This window comes from Coregonus clupeaformis, chromosome 18, assembly GCF_020615455.1.
Source record: "Coregonus clupeaformis isolate EN_2021a chromosome 18, ASM2061545v1, whole genome shotgun sequence".
NCBI lineage: Eukaryota > Metazoa > Chordata > Actinopteri > Salmoniformes > Salmonidae > Coregonus > Coregonus clupeaformis.
In genome coordinates this window covers 27,421,119-27,437,404 of record NC_059209.1, presented here as the reverse complement: position 1 = coordinate 27,437,404, position 16,286 = coordinate 27,421,119, and the positions used below count along the sequence as shown (strand labels likewise).

The 16,286-nt window shown below is 48.0% G+C and overlaps 1 protein-coding gene across 2 annotated transcripts in view; it reads right to left on the bottom strand.

Moving 5' to 3' along the window:
• Nucleotides 1–692: 692 nt before the first annotated feature.
• Nucleotides 693–16,286, bottom strand: part of LOC121530650 (methylcytosine dioxygenase TET3-like) — a 55,419-nt gene continuing 39,825 nt past the window's right edge. For both annotated transcript variants that reach the window (XM_045226834.1, XM_041835774.2), the window contains 7 exons: nt 15,746–15,839; nt 9,833–10,041; nt 9,222–9,372; nt 8,645–8,734; nt 7,805–7,942; nt 7,107–7,467; nt 693–6,783 (listed from right to left, as the gene is read on the bottom strand). In XM_045226834.1, coding sequence (XP_045082769.1) covers nt 5,123–6,783; nt 7,107–7,467; nt 7,805–7,942; nt 8,645–8,734; nt 9,222–9,372; nt 9,833–10,041; nt 15,746–15,839 — 2,704 coding nt within the window. In that variant the 3' untranslated portion in view covers nt 693–5,122. The remainder of the gene's footprint in view (nt 6,784–7,106; nt 7,468–7,804; nt 7,943–8,644; nt 8,735–9,221; nt 9,373–9,832; nt 10,042–15,745; nt 15,840–16,286) is intronic.

Below are 16,286 nucleotides of genomic sequence, written 5' to 3'. Positions count from 1 at the left end.
AACTCATTCACCAATCACCAGCCGGTTGGAAAGGAGTGGGCTCGGCCTCCACAGGGGTGGGCCAATGGGGTCAGAGGTGGGTTAAGGGGTCAGGAGAAGACTACAGAGGGCTTTAGTTCTTAAGTCAGGAGTGGTTCACCTTCCAACAGGACAACGACCCTAAGCACACAGCCAAGACAACGCAGGAGTGGCTTCAGGACAAGTCTCTGAATGTGCTTGAGTGGCCCAACCAGAGCACAGACTTGAACACGATCAAACATCCCTGGAGAGACCTGAACATAGCTGTGCAGTGACGCTCCCCATCCAACCTGACAAAGCTTGAGAGGATCTGCAGAGAAGAATAGGAGAAACTCCCCAAATACAGGTGTGCCAAGCTTGTAGCGTCATACACAAGAAGACTCGAGGCTGTAATCGCTGCCAAAGGTGATTCAACAAAGTACTGAGTAAAGGGTCTGAATACTTATGTAAATGTAATATTTCGGTTTTGTATTTTTAATACATTTGCTAAAATGTCTAAAAACCTGTTTTTGCTTCGTCATTATGGGGTATTGTGTGTAGATTGATGAGGGGGAAAAAACAATTTAATCAATTTTAGAATAAGGCTGCAACATAACAAAATGTGCAAAAAGTCAACGGGTCTGAATACTTTCCGAATGCACTGTATATAACAAAAATGTTGATCATAACACCAATTATTTTCATTTTTAGCTTTTTATTTATTATCGCGCAACATTAAACAATATTGTGGGTTGTACCACATACATTATGTATTCACATAGTACACCATACAGCTACAAAGAGAGACTGAAAAACAAACAAAAATACACTTCTTTTTTTTTTTTACATACTGCATACTTGAAAAAATAGAACCAAGAACAATCTTTCAACTCAAAAAGGAATGTAGCTGCCAGATGTGATGTTTGTTTATTTGGGGCAGGATTTAAGCCTGAGTCCAGCTTTGAAGAGCGGGCAGATGGGGTGATCAATGAAGATCAGTACTGAGAGCAGAGTATACATCGTGATAATATTTGTCTGTGTGTGAGTGAGAGAGAGAGAGAGAGGGAGGGAGGGAGGAGAGAAGGAGGGAGGAGAGAGAAGAGGGGAGGAAGAGAGAAAGACAAAGTATGAGAGAAAAATTGAAAATATGTGAGGTGTGTATAAGCAAGGAGTTAGTGAGTGTATAAGAACGTAAGTAAAGAAGTCTATGAGGGAGAAACATGCAGGTTGACGTTTATTGTCATAGGTCTTGCCCTGGAGGCAGAACTAAGCGGTTTCCGCAAGATGGGCCAGCTGCAAAGTCATAATTGGCCATATCGTAGAAATGTTTGAAAACAAAAATTTGCTTTTTGGTCTTCAATTAAGGTAAGGGTTATGCATTAGGGTTAGCAGTGTGGTTAAGGTTAGGGTTAAGGTTAGGTTTAAAATCAGATTTTATGGCTTTGTGGCTCTGCCAGCTAATGACCACTCTGAAGAGCTGCCTCCAGTACATGAGTCATCCCAATAAATGCCAACCTGGGAGAAACATAGGGAGGGAGTATGCTCTTATTGTTCCAATATCTTAACATTCTCCCATCACCATAAAAATGTACAACATACCCAAAAGAGCCATGTATAATAGCTTCCGGCACATACACTGCACCAAGTTTTCAATTAAGATAACAGTCTATTCACTTCAATATAACATGATTCTTCAATCCCCATACCAGTTCAAACAAGAATAGAGTTCCTTTTCAAGTACCTTATGTGGACGAAGGATTCATAAAAGTGTGTATGAACTGTGTGAGTGGTTCAATTCAACAGTTGTATTATTTTTTTGTTTATTACCTTGAACATGAATGGGAAATTCCCATGAGATCAGCACCGGAGTAGTTCCCCATCCATTGAAATTGCCATATTCAAATAAATAGTTTATCTTATCATTCTAAGAGCTCAGAAAAATATCAGTGATATAATCACATCTCCCCCCCTTTTATTCCTCAGTGAAGTTAAGGGGTAGCACCATAGCACTAGCCTCACAAATAAATTTAAAAAATAAACAATTAATGTGCTGTATATATATATATATATATATATATATATATATGATCAGCACCCATTATTACATAGATCATAAATATGCATGAATCATTATAACTGTGTGTCTATCATGCATTGTCGTTATTAAAGGGGGAGATTGTTCTAACGGTGGGAATAGAATACAATTGAAACAGGATCATAAGTAGTGGTGAGACAAAGGAACAGTCCCTAAATTAGTCAAAGTCCTATTGGTTGTCTGTGACAATCTACAACAACCAACAAAAGATATTACAAACTAAACTACCAGGTATTATCTGGTGTCTTCCATTAATACACTGTACCTTCAGTCTGGTACTATAAGTGTTAAGTTGTCATGGTTTTTCATTACTGTTACATCCTTTACTACTGTTAAAATCACTATCATTGATAATACCACATAAAAAATGAGTTACGGTGGTGACAACCTCTCACCTCATAGTCTAACACAATGGACAAGATAGATTGCTGGGGCTACACCTCACCTCTGTCACAAGAGTTCTCTCATACAAGCACTCTGACAACTTTGATTCTGCACCTGTTTGATTCTCGTGTTAAAAAACAAGAAAAACGTTGTTTCTCATTGGTTATCAGAGTGGATAGGTAGATATCATACTCTGGCTTATAAATGGCCTGATTACTGATTAGGTCAATATCTTCTCATGAAGGAAGGGGGGCTGGTTGGATGCTGTCAGAGGTATTGTGTAGTACAGTACTTATGAAATCAGGACAGCAGTATTGAGTATACATCTACAGACACAACAACACATTGGAAATCACTGAGTTGTTTTCTGCTGCTAAGGGCTGTCTGGCAAACTGACTGGACTAAAAGCCTGGAATCATTCATGATTTAGTCATTATCCCTCAACAGTTAAATAATCTTACCTAAATATTTTAAATATGTACATTTTTTTATCTCTCCCGAGAAAATGTCAACAAAACTTTAAAAAACGAAGCTTCAAGTTGTCAATAATCAGTTCTTTCTTTTTTCTCTCATTGAAATCAAGATTAAAAGTGCTTTTATAAAATCTTTTCTTCTGTATGTACAATTTGTATTAGCTATAACAAAACAAAAAAACTATAACAACAACAATCATCATCATCATTATCATGTAATAAATAATAAAACAAGTGGATTAAAATGAGTTTGTAGATAAGAGAGCACACAGGGAATCTGTGGACTAATGCTTATCATGTTCCACTGTCCTCAGTGGTGCCTGTGTGTGTAGCATTTTGCAACCATGACCAGTGTCTCTGCAACGTTGAGGTATAGAGAGCTCTATTCTCAACCACTTCATAAGCACCAAGATTTCTCATCTCAAAAGTGAGCCCCAAGCAGGCTCTGGCTCTGACACGCAAGCAATGCAGAGGCAGCCATGATTGGTGAATAAGGATTTACTGGCTCTGTCGTGACAGTGTGTGCATAGAGACAAACCTTGCTCTGCTTCAAAATGACTAACAGCACCAGGCAGAAGCAGGACTCACTGACTGAGCCCGTTGTGTGTCAACATGTGTAGGGAAAGCACCAATGTGTTTAGGAGTGCATTTATGTCCACACACTATTCCCATCAATGTCTCTGGTTTCAGGGTAAAGGGCTTGCGTGGCCCGTGCTGCCTGTGGTCATTGGAAGGACCAGACTTCGGCGGCCATGCTTCGGTGGTTTAAAGCAGTAAGGCATCGCTCTGTGATGGCTGGATGACAAGAGCTTTGTGTGTGTGTGTGTGTGTGTGTGTGTGTGTGTGTGAATGTGTGTGTGTGTGTGTGTGTGTGCGTGTGTGTGGGTGTGTGTCTGAGTGAGTCTGTGTCTGTGTGTATCAGTGCACCATTTTACAGGGGGTCACTGCTGCCCTCTAGTGCTTCAAATAGAAAGCGCTCACTAATCCCCACGGGAGCCATAGAACTGAAGGGCTAGATCTCTCAAACAACACCTGAAGGAAGATGAGGACTTCTAGTGCCTGTTGTTCTACTCACTCTACATCTATGCTATAACAGCACCCTTATATTCAGCATCTAGTGCCGTGAAGAGATGAATGAAAAAAAAAATGTATGCACTCACTAACTGTAAGTCACTCTGGATAAGAGCGTCTGCTAAATGACTAAAATGTAAATGTAAATATCATCCCTGTAAAGGGGATAAAGATCAATGAAGCACCACAGCAGTAGAGTGAGGCGGATCGGTGGGGTGAGAGTAAAAATGGAGAGAGAAGAACCCTTCTCTTCACAGCAAGGCAGACAGGACAGGAGTTGGTTTAAAAAAGGCATGACTTTGGGGACGTTACTAAAAACCTTCCACTATGTGGGATGGTTCAGATAAGTTTCTGTATGTGGTGACGTTTCTCTTCACTCTTTTGGTCATGATGAATGATTTAAATGTTTAAATGTTGTTTGTCATGCTTGTTGGAAAGACTGTCTTAAGGAGCCTTGCAGTGCTGAGAAAGGCCTTTCTCCAAGTACAGTTACAAAAATGTCAAAAGCCAAAGATAAACAAGAAAGAAAAGGGCAGATTTACAGAAATATGGGAAAAAAGCAAGACAGACCCCTCAGTAAAAAACACACAAGAAAAACAAAATTAATAACATTAATAACAACATTAATGAAAAAACAACCATATCAATAAACAAACAAATCAAATCAGCATCTTCATAATAATAATAATAATAATAACAATACCTGTAATAACAACATTGACAGTAACAATAACAATCATAATAATATTGATAATAATAGTAATAATTAGGAGGATCATTAAAATTCTATGAAGAAGGAGAAGCAATGGAGTCCCTCCCGCAGAGGAGAGAGAAAGAGCACCACAGGCAGTGTGTCTGTCTGGTCCAGGGTCGGGCCCAAACTGCTGCCTGACATGAGGTAAAAAACAAACAAAACAAAAAGAGGAATCAAACCAGTAGTCGCCCTCCTTCCAGCCCAGAGCACCAGAGTGAGGAAACAGAGCAGGAGGAGGAGAAGGATGGAGAGAGACACAGGACTAAAGGAGGGGCTGAGACACTCATCCCTGGCCTGCTCAGCCGGCTCTCCCTCCACCAGTCTGTGTGTCCGTCTGTCTGTCCATCCTCACACAAAGTGGCTGTAGGGCCCAGTGAGGGTGGTAAAGGCATAGGGGGACACAGTGACCGTGGAGGTGGTGTGGTGAGTGGGGGCCAGCCGCGTCACCAGCCCCATCACTGGCCCCTCCGTGGTCTGGCCAGGCCCCGGGCTGGCCCCTGCCGCCGTGGCCCCCAACTTGCGTTTCTTCCCAGGTTTGATGTCCTCATAGGGCAGCCCCAGTAGAGCTGCCTCCTGCTGCCTCTCTCTAGCCCGCTCCGCCAGCATCTTCATCTTGGCCTCCCAGAGCCACTGGCCGTGACAGGGCTGGTTCATGTTCTTGTGCTGGTAGAACACCAGAGAGATGCGGGTGGGGTGAGAGCGGTCAGGCCTCTTGAGCGGCGTGGTGGCGTGCAGCTCACGCCGGGCACACTCGATCAGGATTGAACCGTGGGCGGGTGCCACCGCCACCCCTCCAATGCTGGGGTCCAGGAAGTTATGCTCGCTGTCCGACCACCGCTCTTCCTCGTCCAGGTCGCGACCTCTCTGGCTCTCGACGTCGCTCGGGGTCTCGGCCCGGTTAGGGTCCCAACAGGCCTCTGGGGCTGGAGACTGTGTACCTGCCATGGAGCCTCCGAAAGACTTCCAGGCCTTCTCCTGGAGAGCTAGGGGGGTCGAGCCCCGACTCTCGCCCGCCTTGGAGCACATCTTGTCGGGGAAGCCTCTGGCGGGGCTAGAGCAGTACCCAGCAGGAACCATGCCCATGGGCCAAGCTTTAGGCTGAGGGCTGGGAGCAGGGCTGTCCCAGTGGCGGGGGGTGCCGGGGTGTGGGGAAGGAGAGGGGGACAGGGAGGGAACAGGGGAGGCCATGGGGGTGTTGGGGCCAAGGTAAGAGTTCCACTGCTGGGGGTACGGGGAGGGCTGTTGTGGGGGATGCTGATGCTGCTGTTGGGGGTATGGGGACTGGGAAGTCTGGTGAGGTCCCTGCTGGTGGAACTGCTGCTTGTCTGAAGTGAAGGGAGCCTCCGGGGGGCCTGGTGGTTGGAGGTTGCCTTCCCAGCTGCCTGACACCATACTGCCGTTGGGCCAGGGCCCTCCAGGCTGTGGTGTGGTGCTGGGAGTGCCGGGACAGCTCTGGGTATTGCCCCCCTCATACACTGGCACATCCATGGGCTCCTGCTTGATGACAGGGGTCCCTCTGTGGGAGGGCTCTGAGGAGACTGAGGAGGGACGTGATTGGTTGTAGTCAGGCTCGTGTGGGTGTGGGTAAGCATTGCATTGGTTAGCTGGGTCTCCATGCTGCTGCTCGGGGTGGCCTGGGCCTGAGTAGGAGTGTGCCAGCCTGGCCTGGAGGCTCTGAACGTCTGGCTTCTTGTCCACAGGGCCGGGGAAAGCATTGTGCCCCGCGTGATGCCAGGAGCCGTTGCGGCCCTTGTAAGTGAGCTCATGGGGGAAAAGTGTGTTAGGGTTGGGGGGTAAGTTGTAATAGCCGTAGGGCAGTGCTGAGGGTACATTGGGGTGGTAGCCGTTGGCAGGGCCTGGTGGAGGTGGAAGTGCAGGGGGCTGGCCATTGGAAGGGGAGCCTCCCTGTGCGTAGTAACTAGGGTGGGAGGGGTAGACGTGGTAGGGGTGGTGGCACTGGTCCACTGGCTCCTTCTTTATGGTGGGCTTCACCTCCTGCTTAGGGATCGCTGTGGAGGAGAGTAGATAGAGGAGAGAGGGGTGATAAGACATGAGATAATCACTTGCCTCTGCACAAAGCTGTGGTTTTTATGGTTCACTTGATTGGAGTTTTGCTTAGAACACCAGTAGTGGGTTTGATTCCTGAATGGGCTGCATACTATATGTTGACTAGCTATATGTATTAACTGTAGGTCAGTTTGGATAAAATCTACTCTATGACCATATTATTATCATCATACTGTAAAGTTCTGGGTTTATTATTATCATAAAGCTCACAACACTCATGAAGCCACTCTCCCATGTTTCTAGTAGAGTTCAGGGGTCATCTCGCCTTTATTGCCATGCTGTCTGACAGGGGAGCCAGCGTGCCGGACCTCCGTCTTGATCACCATCTTCTCCGGCGTCTCCGTGGGCGTTGGCAGCTGCTGCTTGGCCTTCTTCTTCTCCGAGGCGCGGTTCTTAGCGTCCAGGCGGCGCTGGCGGCAGGACTTGGCGGGCTCGGGCAGCTTGCGGACCTCACGGCGGAAGTTGTTAAGCACCTGAATGGCGCCAGTGCGCATCTTTTGGCGCTGGCCCTCCTCGCTGCCAAACTCGTCTGTGAGGGCGGCCTTGTAGAGGGGAAGTACGTGGAGCTGCTCATCCTCTGGGATCTCCCCCACCGTACGGTTGTCTTCTTTAGTCAGAGTGCACACCTTGGGGGAGAAGGAAGGGGGTAGCACTCACTGTCTGCTCTATCCTCATGTAGTCAGACTTTGATATACTATAGACATTTGTTGTACACAGATAGTCTCTATACCACCCCTGAGACACTGAATATCACCATATGCCCCTGCCACACACACACATATACACACACACATATACACACACTCAAACACACACTGCAGAGCATCCATACGATGTCCACACAAAGAGAGGGAAAGAGTGAGAAAGAACTGAAAGCTATTAAGAGAATGACAGAGAGTGACAGAAAGAGAGAGAGAGTGAGCGAGAGGGAGAGAGAGAGGTAGGTAGGGCTGTGTGTCATACCACAGTGCAGCCGTTGTAGAGGTTGTGCTGGTCCTTGTGAGCGTGGGCACAGAAATCCATGCAGGCGGTGACACCAGAGAAGGGCCGGCCCTCCTTCAGACCCAACCTGCAGTCTGGAGCCGTCGTCTCATTCTGACACTGAGGGACAGGAGAGGGGGCACAGGAGGGTTAGCATGGGAATACTCTACAGACCATATCTAACACTAATATCATCCTTGAGTTTCTATTGTGTACTTTTGGGGGGAAGTATTCAAAGTACTTCTCCAGCAGAGTATAAAACTACAGAGGGACATAGGGGAAAGAGGATGGTTAACATGTCAAAGGGCACCATGTTACAACACAGACTATACATTCTGACACTGAGGGACACAGGGAAGACGATGCCATGTCCAAGAGCAACCTGTTACTACAAACAACATATCAAACACTCATAGCATCCTGCAGCTTGTGTCGTTTACTATTGGAGGAATAGTCTACTATTTAGATGACTCTGGCGCTAGAATTTATCAGCTGCAGGTAGGTGTTAACTTATCAGCTGCAGGTAGGTGTTAACTTATCAGCTGCAGGTAGGTGTTAACTTATCAGCTGCAGGTAGGTGTTAACTTATCAGCTGCAGGTAGGTGTTAACTTATCAGCTGCAGGTAGGTGTTAACTTATCAGCTGCAGGTAGGTGTTAACTTATCAGCTGCAGGTAGGTGTTAACTTATCAGCTGCAGGTAGGTGTTAACTTATCAGCTGCAGGTAGGTGTTAACTTATCAGCTGCAGGTAGGTGTTAACTTATCAGCTGCAGGTAGGTGTAAGTGCAGCTAGGTGAAGGTGGTTGTGAAGGCAGGTATTACCTGGTTACTGTAGGCCTGTGGGGCCAGCTGCTTGTACAGGGGAGCCAACTCAGTGGCCAGATCCTGGAAGTTATCCCTGAGTTGATCCTCCTGACACACACACAAATACAACAGGTCAGCATAAACCACATACGTAACAGTTTTATCTTGGTGTGGTGCTGTCAATTATATAGCGGTGCTGTGAAGGTGGTATCAGAGTTGTGTGTTCCATAGATAAAGTGGTAGCAATAAAGTAGAAATCAGCACTACAGCCTGAAGACTTATCCATTGAGACTGTAGTACTGGAATATAAAAGCAAAGAAGGGAGTCATTTCTTGTCTACGTAGGCTGTGAGACATTTTGAAAGACAAGTCTCTAGAGTAGATAGACAACAGGAGGCTGCTGAGGGGAGAACGGCTCATAATAATGGCCGGAAAGGAGCAAATGGAATGGCATCAAACACCTGGAAACCAATGTGTTTTATGTATTTGATACTATTCCAACTATTCCGCTCCAGTCATTACCACAAGTCTGTCCTCTCCAATTAAGGTGCCACCAACCTCCTGTGAGATAGACCATCGATCTCCTGGTCTCTTACCTCTTGGGGGTGGTCTCCTGCCAGTCTGAACTTGCGGGGTGTTTTGCTGCGGGCGTACTTGCAGCCGTTAAAGTACATGCTCCAGGAGCAGCCGAAGGAGAAGGAAGCTCCACAACTGTCAGGGTCCTTGCCTTGGCACGCACATGTACGACTGCAGGCAGGCAGGCAGGGGGAGACAGAGACCACAAACACAGTCAGCACCACTTCACATCATCAGACACAGTCATCTTCATCAGTCAGAAACAGATGCCTCAGTGCATTGAATATCAAGAAACAATTATAATGAAGTGATCTGCAGTCCAGAAGTAGAATTAGAATAACATATTAACTTATTCTATTATTTCAATCTACAACAGAGATGATCATGCACAGATGTTTCGGTTGAAAGCCTCCCTCACTGTGCCATCTAAATGGCAACCCATTGCACTGTATAGCCTCGTCAAGTTTACTGCTAATTTAACAGAAGAACATGAGCATATTCAGATGAGCCATGGGTCTGTGCTGTCACATATTCAGATGAGCCATGGGTCTGTGCTGTCACTTATTCAGATGAGCCATGGGTCTGTGCTGTCACTTATTCAGATGAGCCATGGGTCTGTGCTGTCACTTACTTGTCGTTGAGTCCACAGCGGCGGCTGGTGGGGTTGCCGAACTCGGTGATGGTGGCGGAGAGCTCTCGGTAGAGTTTGTCACCTAGCGCCCGTGGTACGCCCTCCCACGCCATGATGAGGATGATGATGATAGCGTTGGGACAGTGGTGACCCGGCCGGGGACGCACCAGACACAGCAACTTCTCTGTCTCACTGCCCCGACGAATCACCTGAGATGAGGAGAGTGGGAAAGAGAGAAAGGGTGAGAAAGGGAGAGAGAGAGAGAGAGAGAGAGAGAGAGAGAGAGAGAGAGAGAGAGAGAGAGAGAGAGAGAGAGAGACAGAGAGAGAGAGAGAGAGAGAGAGAGAGAGCGGGTAAGATTGACACCTGTCTTGTCTTCCCCCAGCTCCCTCCCACCTTGTATCTATATTGTCACTAACTACCTGTCTTCTCCTCTACTGTCTCCATAGTGTCTGTTTTGAATCCATAAAGCCATTAGCAGGGTGTCAGAGGGAGTGACAGAGGTGGAGACCCCCAACTGGGAGGCAGAGGGACCCCCTACTGCTTTACTGTCTGGGGTTGAGGCTGTGGTGTCTGTGGGGGTGAGGCTGTAGTGTCTGTGGGGGTGAGGATGTGGTGTCTATGGGGGTGAGGCTGTAGTGTCTGTGGGGGTGAGGGTGTAGTGTCTGTGGGGGTGAGGCTATAGTGTCTGTGGGGGTGAGGCTGTAGTGTCTGTGGGGGGTGAGGCTGTAGTGTCTGTGGGAGTGAGGCTCTGGTGTCTGTGGGGGGTGAGGCTGTAGTGTCTGTGGGGGGGTGAGGCTGTAGTGTCTGTGGGGGGTGAGGCTGTGGTGTCTGTGGGGGGTGAGGCTGTGATGTCTGTGTGGGTGAGGCTTTAGTGTCTGTGGGGGTGAGGCTGTAGTGTCTGTGGGGGTGAGGCTGTAGTGTCTGTGGGGGTGAGGCTGTAGTGTCTGTGGGAGTGAGACTGTAGTGTCTGTGGGGGTGAGGCTGTAGTGTCTGTGGGGGTGAAGCTGTAGTGTCTGTGGGAGTGAGGCTGTAGTGTCTGTGGGGGTGAGGCTGTAGTGTCTGTGGGGGTGAGGCTGTAGTGTCTGTGGGGGGGTGAGGCTGTAGTGTCTGTGGGGGGTGAGGCTGTAGTGTCTGTGGGGGGGTGAGGCTGTAGTGTCTGTGGGAGTGAGGCTGTAGTGTCTGTGGGGGTGAGGCTGTAGTGTCTGTGGGGGGGTGAGGCTGTAGTGTCTGTGGGGGTGAGGCTGTAGTGTCTGTGGGGGTGAGGCTGTAGTGTCTGTGGGGGTGAGGCTGTGGTGTCTGTGGGGGTGAGGCTGTAGTGTCTGTGGGGGTGAGGCTGTAGTGTCTGTGGGGGTGAGGCTGTAGTGTCTGTGGGGGTGAGGCTGTAGTGCAAGGTTTTATTTGCCCCCCCACCCCCCCCAAGTTTTCTGAGCAAAATAAATGAAATCAAATGTTTTATTTTTATTGTTGGACATAATAGTGTAAAAACACCAGGAAATCAGCTCCAAGTGATTTTAATGTAAGAAATCTGTTCCCAACTATTCCCACACATAATAGAGATAAACATGATCGTATACAAATTTAAGCAAGGTTTGAAATTATTATGTTTTAGTCTAACTTTATATCTGTTTGCTGTCTAGAAATTGTTTGTAATTATGTTTCGGCCCCCCGACCAGCCGCTCAAGAATAAATCAGCCCGGGGCTGAATCTAGTTGATGATCCCTGCTGTAGTGTCTATGGGTGTGAGGCTGTAGTGTCTGTGGGGGTGAGGCTGTGGTGTCTGTGGGTTTGAGGCTGTGGTGTCTGTGGGAGTGAGGCTGTGGTGTCTGTGGGGGTGAGGCTGTGGTGTCTGTGGGGGTGAGGCTGTAGTGTCTGTGGGGGTGAGGCTGTAGTGTCTGTGGGGGTGAGGCTGTGGTGTCTGTGGGGGTGAGGCTGTAGTGTCTGTGGGGGTGAGGTCTGTGGGGGTGAGGCTGTAGTGTCTGTGGGGGTGAGGCTGTAGTGTCTGTGGGAGTGAGGCTGTAGTGTCTGTGGGGGTGAGGCTGTAGTGTCTGTGGGGGTGAGGCTGTAGTGTCTGTGGGAGTGAGGCTGTAGTGTCTGTGGGGGTGAGGCTGTAGTGTCTGTGGAGGTGAGGCTGTAGTGTCTGTGGGGGTGAGGCTGTAGTGCAAGGTTTTATTTGCCCCCCCACCCCACCCCACCCCAAGTTTTCTGAGCAAAATAAATGAAATCAAATGTTTTATTTTTATTGTTGGACATAATAGTGTAAAAACACCAGGAAATCAGCTCCAAGTGATTTTAATGTAAGAAATCTGTTCCCAAGTATTCCCACACATAATAGAGATAAACATGATCGTATACAAATTTAAGCAAGGTTTGAAATTATTATGTTTTAGTCTAACTTTATATCTGTTTGCTGTCTAGAAATTGTTTGTAATTATGTTTCGGCCCCCCGACCAGCCGCTCAAGAATAAATCAGCCCGGGGCTGAATCTAGTTGATGATCCCTGCTGTAGTGTCTATGGGTGTGAGGCTGTAGTGTCTGTGGGGGTGAGGCTGTGGTGTCTGTGGGTTTGAGGCTGTGGTGTCTGTGGGAGTGAGGCTGTGGTGTCTGTGGGGGTGATGCTGTGGTGTCTGTGGGAGTGAGGTTGTGGTGTCTGTGGGGGTGAGGCTGTAGTGTCTGTGGGGGTGAGGTCTGTGGGGGTGAGGCTGTAGTGTCTGTGGGGGTGAGGCTGTAGTGTCTGTGGGAGTGAGGCTGTAGTGTCTGTGGGGGGTGAGGCTGTAGTGTCTGTGGGGGGTGAGGCTGTAGTGTCTGTGGGAGTGAGGCTGTAGTGTCTGTGGGGGTGAGGCTGTAGTGTCTGTGGAGGTGAGGCTGTAGTGTCTGTGGGGGGTGAGGCTGTAGTGCAAGGTTTTATTTGCCCCCCCACCCCACCCCACCCCAAGTTTTCTGAGCAAAATAAATGAAATCAAATGTTTTATTTTTATTGTTGGACATAATAGTGTAAAAACACCAGGAAATCAGCTCCAAGTGATTTTAATGTAAGAAATCTGTTCCCAACTATTCCCACACATAATAGAGATAAACATGATCGTATACAAATTTAAGCAAGGTTTGAAATTATTATGTTTTAGTCTAACTTTATATCTGTTTGCTGTCTAGAAATTGTTTGTAATTATGTTTCGGCCCCCCGACCAGCCGCTCAAGAATAAATCAGCCCGGGGCTGAATCTAGTTGATGATCCCTGCTGTAGTGTCTATGGGTGTGAGGCTGTAGTGTCTGTGGGGGTGAGGCTGTGGTGTCTGTGGGTTTGAGGCTGTGGTGTCTGTGGGAGTGAGGCTGTGGTGTCTGTGGGGGGTGAGGCTGTGGTGTCTGTGGGGGGTGAGGCTGTAGTGTCTGTGGGGGGTGAGGCTGTAGTGTCTGTGGGGGTGAGGCTGTGGTGTCTGTGGGGGTGAGGCTGTAGTGTCTGTGGGGGTGAGGTCTGTGGGGGTGAGGCTGTAGTGTCTGTGGGGGTGAGGCTGTAGTGTCTGTGGGAGTGAGGCTGTAGTGTCTGTGGGGGTGAGGCTGTAGTGTCTGTGGGGGTGAGGCTGTAGTGTCTGTGGGAGTGAGGCTGTAGTGTCTGTGGGGGGTGAGGCTGTAGTGTCTGTGGAGGTGAGGCTGTAGTGTCTGTGGGGGGTGAGGCTGTAGTGCAAGGTTTTATTTGCCCCCCCACCCCACCCCACCCCAAGTTTTCTGAGCAAAATAAATGAAATCAAATGTTTTATTTTTATTGTTGGACATAATAGTGTAAAAACACCAGGAAATCAGCTCCAAGTGATTTTAATGTAAGAAATCTGTTCCCAAGTATTCCCACACATAATAGAGATAAACATGATCGTATACAAATTTAAGCAAGGTTTGAAATTATTATGTTTTAGTCTAACTTTATATCTGTTTGCTGTCTAGAAATTGTTTGTAATTATGTTTCGGCCCCCCGACCAGCCGCTCAAGAATAAATCAGCCCGGGGCTGAATCTAGTTGATGATCCCTGCTGTAGTGTCTATGGGTGTGAGGCTGTAGTGTCTGTGGGGGTGAGGCTGTGGTGTCTGTGGGTTTGAGGCTGTGGTGTCTGTGGGAGTGAGGCTGTGGTGTCTGTGGGGGTGATGCTGTGGTGTCTGTGGGAGTGAGGTTGTGGTGTCTGTGGGGGTGATGCTGTGGTGTCTGTGTCTGCTATCATCTACTCTACTCTCATTCATTTTCACGTTTTTTTTATCTCATGGCTCTTAATATATAGATGCTTGTCTGCTGCAGTGTCTGTTGGTTTTATAATGCACAGACAATAAAGGTGCAACAAGTCGGATGAAACATTGTGTGATTATATGAAATTGTTTGTGGTTGCCTACACTAGTGTTTTGTGTTAGCCCGAAAAGGGCCAGTCTGTTTGTGATTCCATGCCAACCCACTGACACTCATTGTCATGTTTGGCTTGACAATGACAACAATGGAGTTGGCAAGAGCCCAAACAGATCTGGGACCAGGCTAGTGTTGTGTAGGGTTGTATATACCTACACATACGCTACGGTCACAGGACGCAGGCCTCCTTATTGTCCCTAGAATTTCTAAGCAAACAGCTGGAGGCAGGGCTTTCTCCTATAGAGCTCCATTTTTATGGAATGGTCTGCATATCTGTATGATTGAGTGTAGTCTGGCCCAGGGGTGCGAAGGTGAACAGAAAGGCACTGGAGCGACAAACTGCCCTTGCTGTCTCTGCCTGGCCGGTTCCTGTCTCTCCATTGGGATTCTCTGCCTCTGACCTTATTACGGGGGCTGAGTCACTGGCTTACTGGTGCTTTCCATGCCATCCCTAGGAGGGGTGCATCACTTGAGTGGGTTGAGTCACTGACGTGATCTTCCTGTCCGGTTTGTCGCTCCCTCGGGCTCGTGCAGTGGAGGAGATCTTCGTGGGCTATACTCAGCCTTCTCTCAGGGTAGTAGTTTGGTAGTCTGTTGATATCCCTCTGGTGGTGTGGGGGATGTGCTTTGGCAAAGTAGGTTATATCCTGCCTGGTTGGCCCTGTCCGGGGGTATCGTCGGACGGGGCCACAGTGTCTCCCGACCCCCACGTCTCAGCCTCCAGTATCTATGCTGCAATAGTCTATGTACCAGGGGGCTAGGGTCAGTCTGTTATATCTGGTGTTATTCTCCTGTCTTATCCAGTGTCCTGTGTGAATTTAAGTATGCTGCCTCTAATTCTCTCTCTCTCCCTCTCTCCCTCCTCTCCCGGAGGACCTAAGCCCTAGGACCATGCCTCAGGACTACCTGGCCTGATGACTCCTTGCTGTCCCCAGTCCACCTGGTCGTGATGCTGCTCCAGTTTCAACTCTTCTGCCTGCGGCTATGGAACCCTGACCTGTTCACCGGACGTGCTACCTTGTCCCAGACCTGCTGTTTTCAACTCTCTCTCTCTACCGCACCTGCTATTTCAACCTCTAAATGCCTGGCTATGAAAAGCCAAGTGACGTTTACTCTTGATGTACTGACCTGTTGCAACCTCTACAACCACTGTGATTATTATTTGACCCTGCTGGTCATCTATGAACGTTTGAACATCTTGGAGAAAAATCTGGCCTTAATGGCCATGTACTGTTATAATCTCCACCCGGCACAGCCTGAAGGGGACTGGCCACCCCTCAGAGCCTGGTTCCTCTCTAGGTTTCTTCCTAGGTTTCTGCCTTTCTAGGGAGTTTTTCCTAGCCACTGTGCTTCTACATCTGCATTGGATGCTGTTTGGGGTTTTAGGCTGGGTTTCTGTATAGCACTTTGTGACATCTGCTGATGTAGAAAGGGCTTTATAAATACAATTTGATTGATTGATTGATTAGGCTTTGTTTGTTCTTTGAAAGGTATAGGTTCAGTGTGTTATGTATGGCTACTTGTACTCACCCACTTGGCGATGGGACATCCCTGAGAGCTCTTGCCTTCCCGGCCGGTGTAGACCACCTTCTCAATACGGATAGCATCTCCCTTCTCTCCATACCTGCACAGAGAGACAGACAGCACAGAGTGAATGTGTGTGTCTTACTGAACACAACAGTTGAACTGTATTGTATACTGTTCATTATAAAACGTTCACATCGTGCCTATAAACACCCCTTAGCTGTGGTATATTCACAATATACCACACCACCTCTGGCCTTATTGCTTAATAAGCAAGTAGCCTATGTGCTTCTGCAAGACCATAATGCAAGCCTTTGGTCTCCACGTGTCTTGTCAAACAAAGACACCACAAGCTGGCTGACCCTGGCTGGCCAAGACGAGTGTTTACAGGGCGCCGTTGATATTCACAGAGGCATGACAGTAGCAGCCAAAGCCCAACATAATCTGACCAGAACATTGTCAGCTAACCCTTACTCCAACTCTAAATCTATCCCTAACCCTTACTCCAACCCTAAATCTTACCCTAACCATAACCCTTAATCCAACC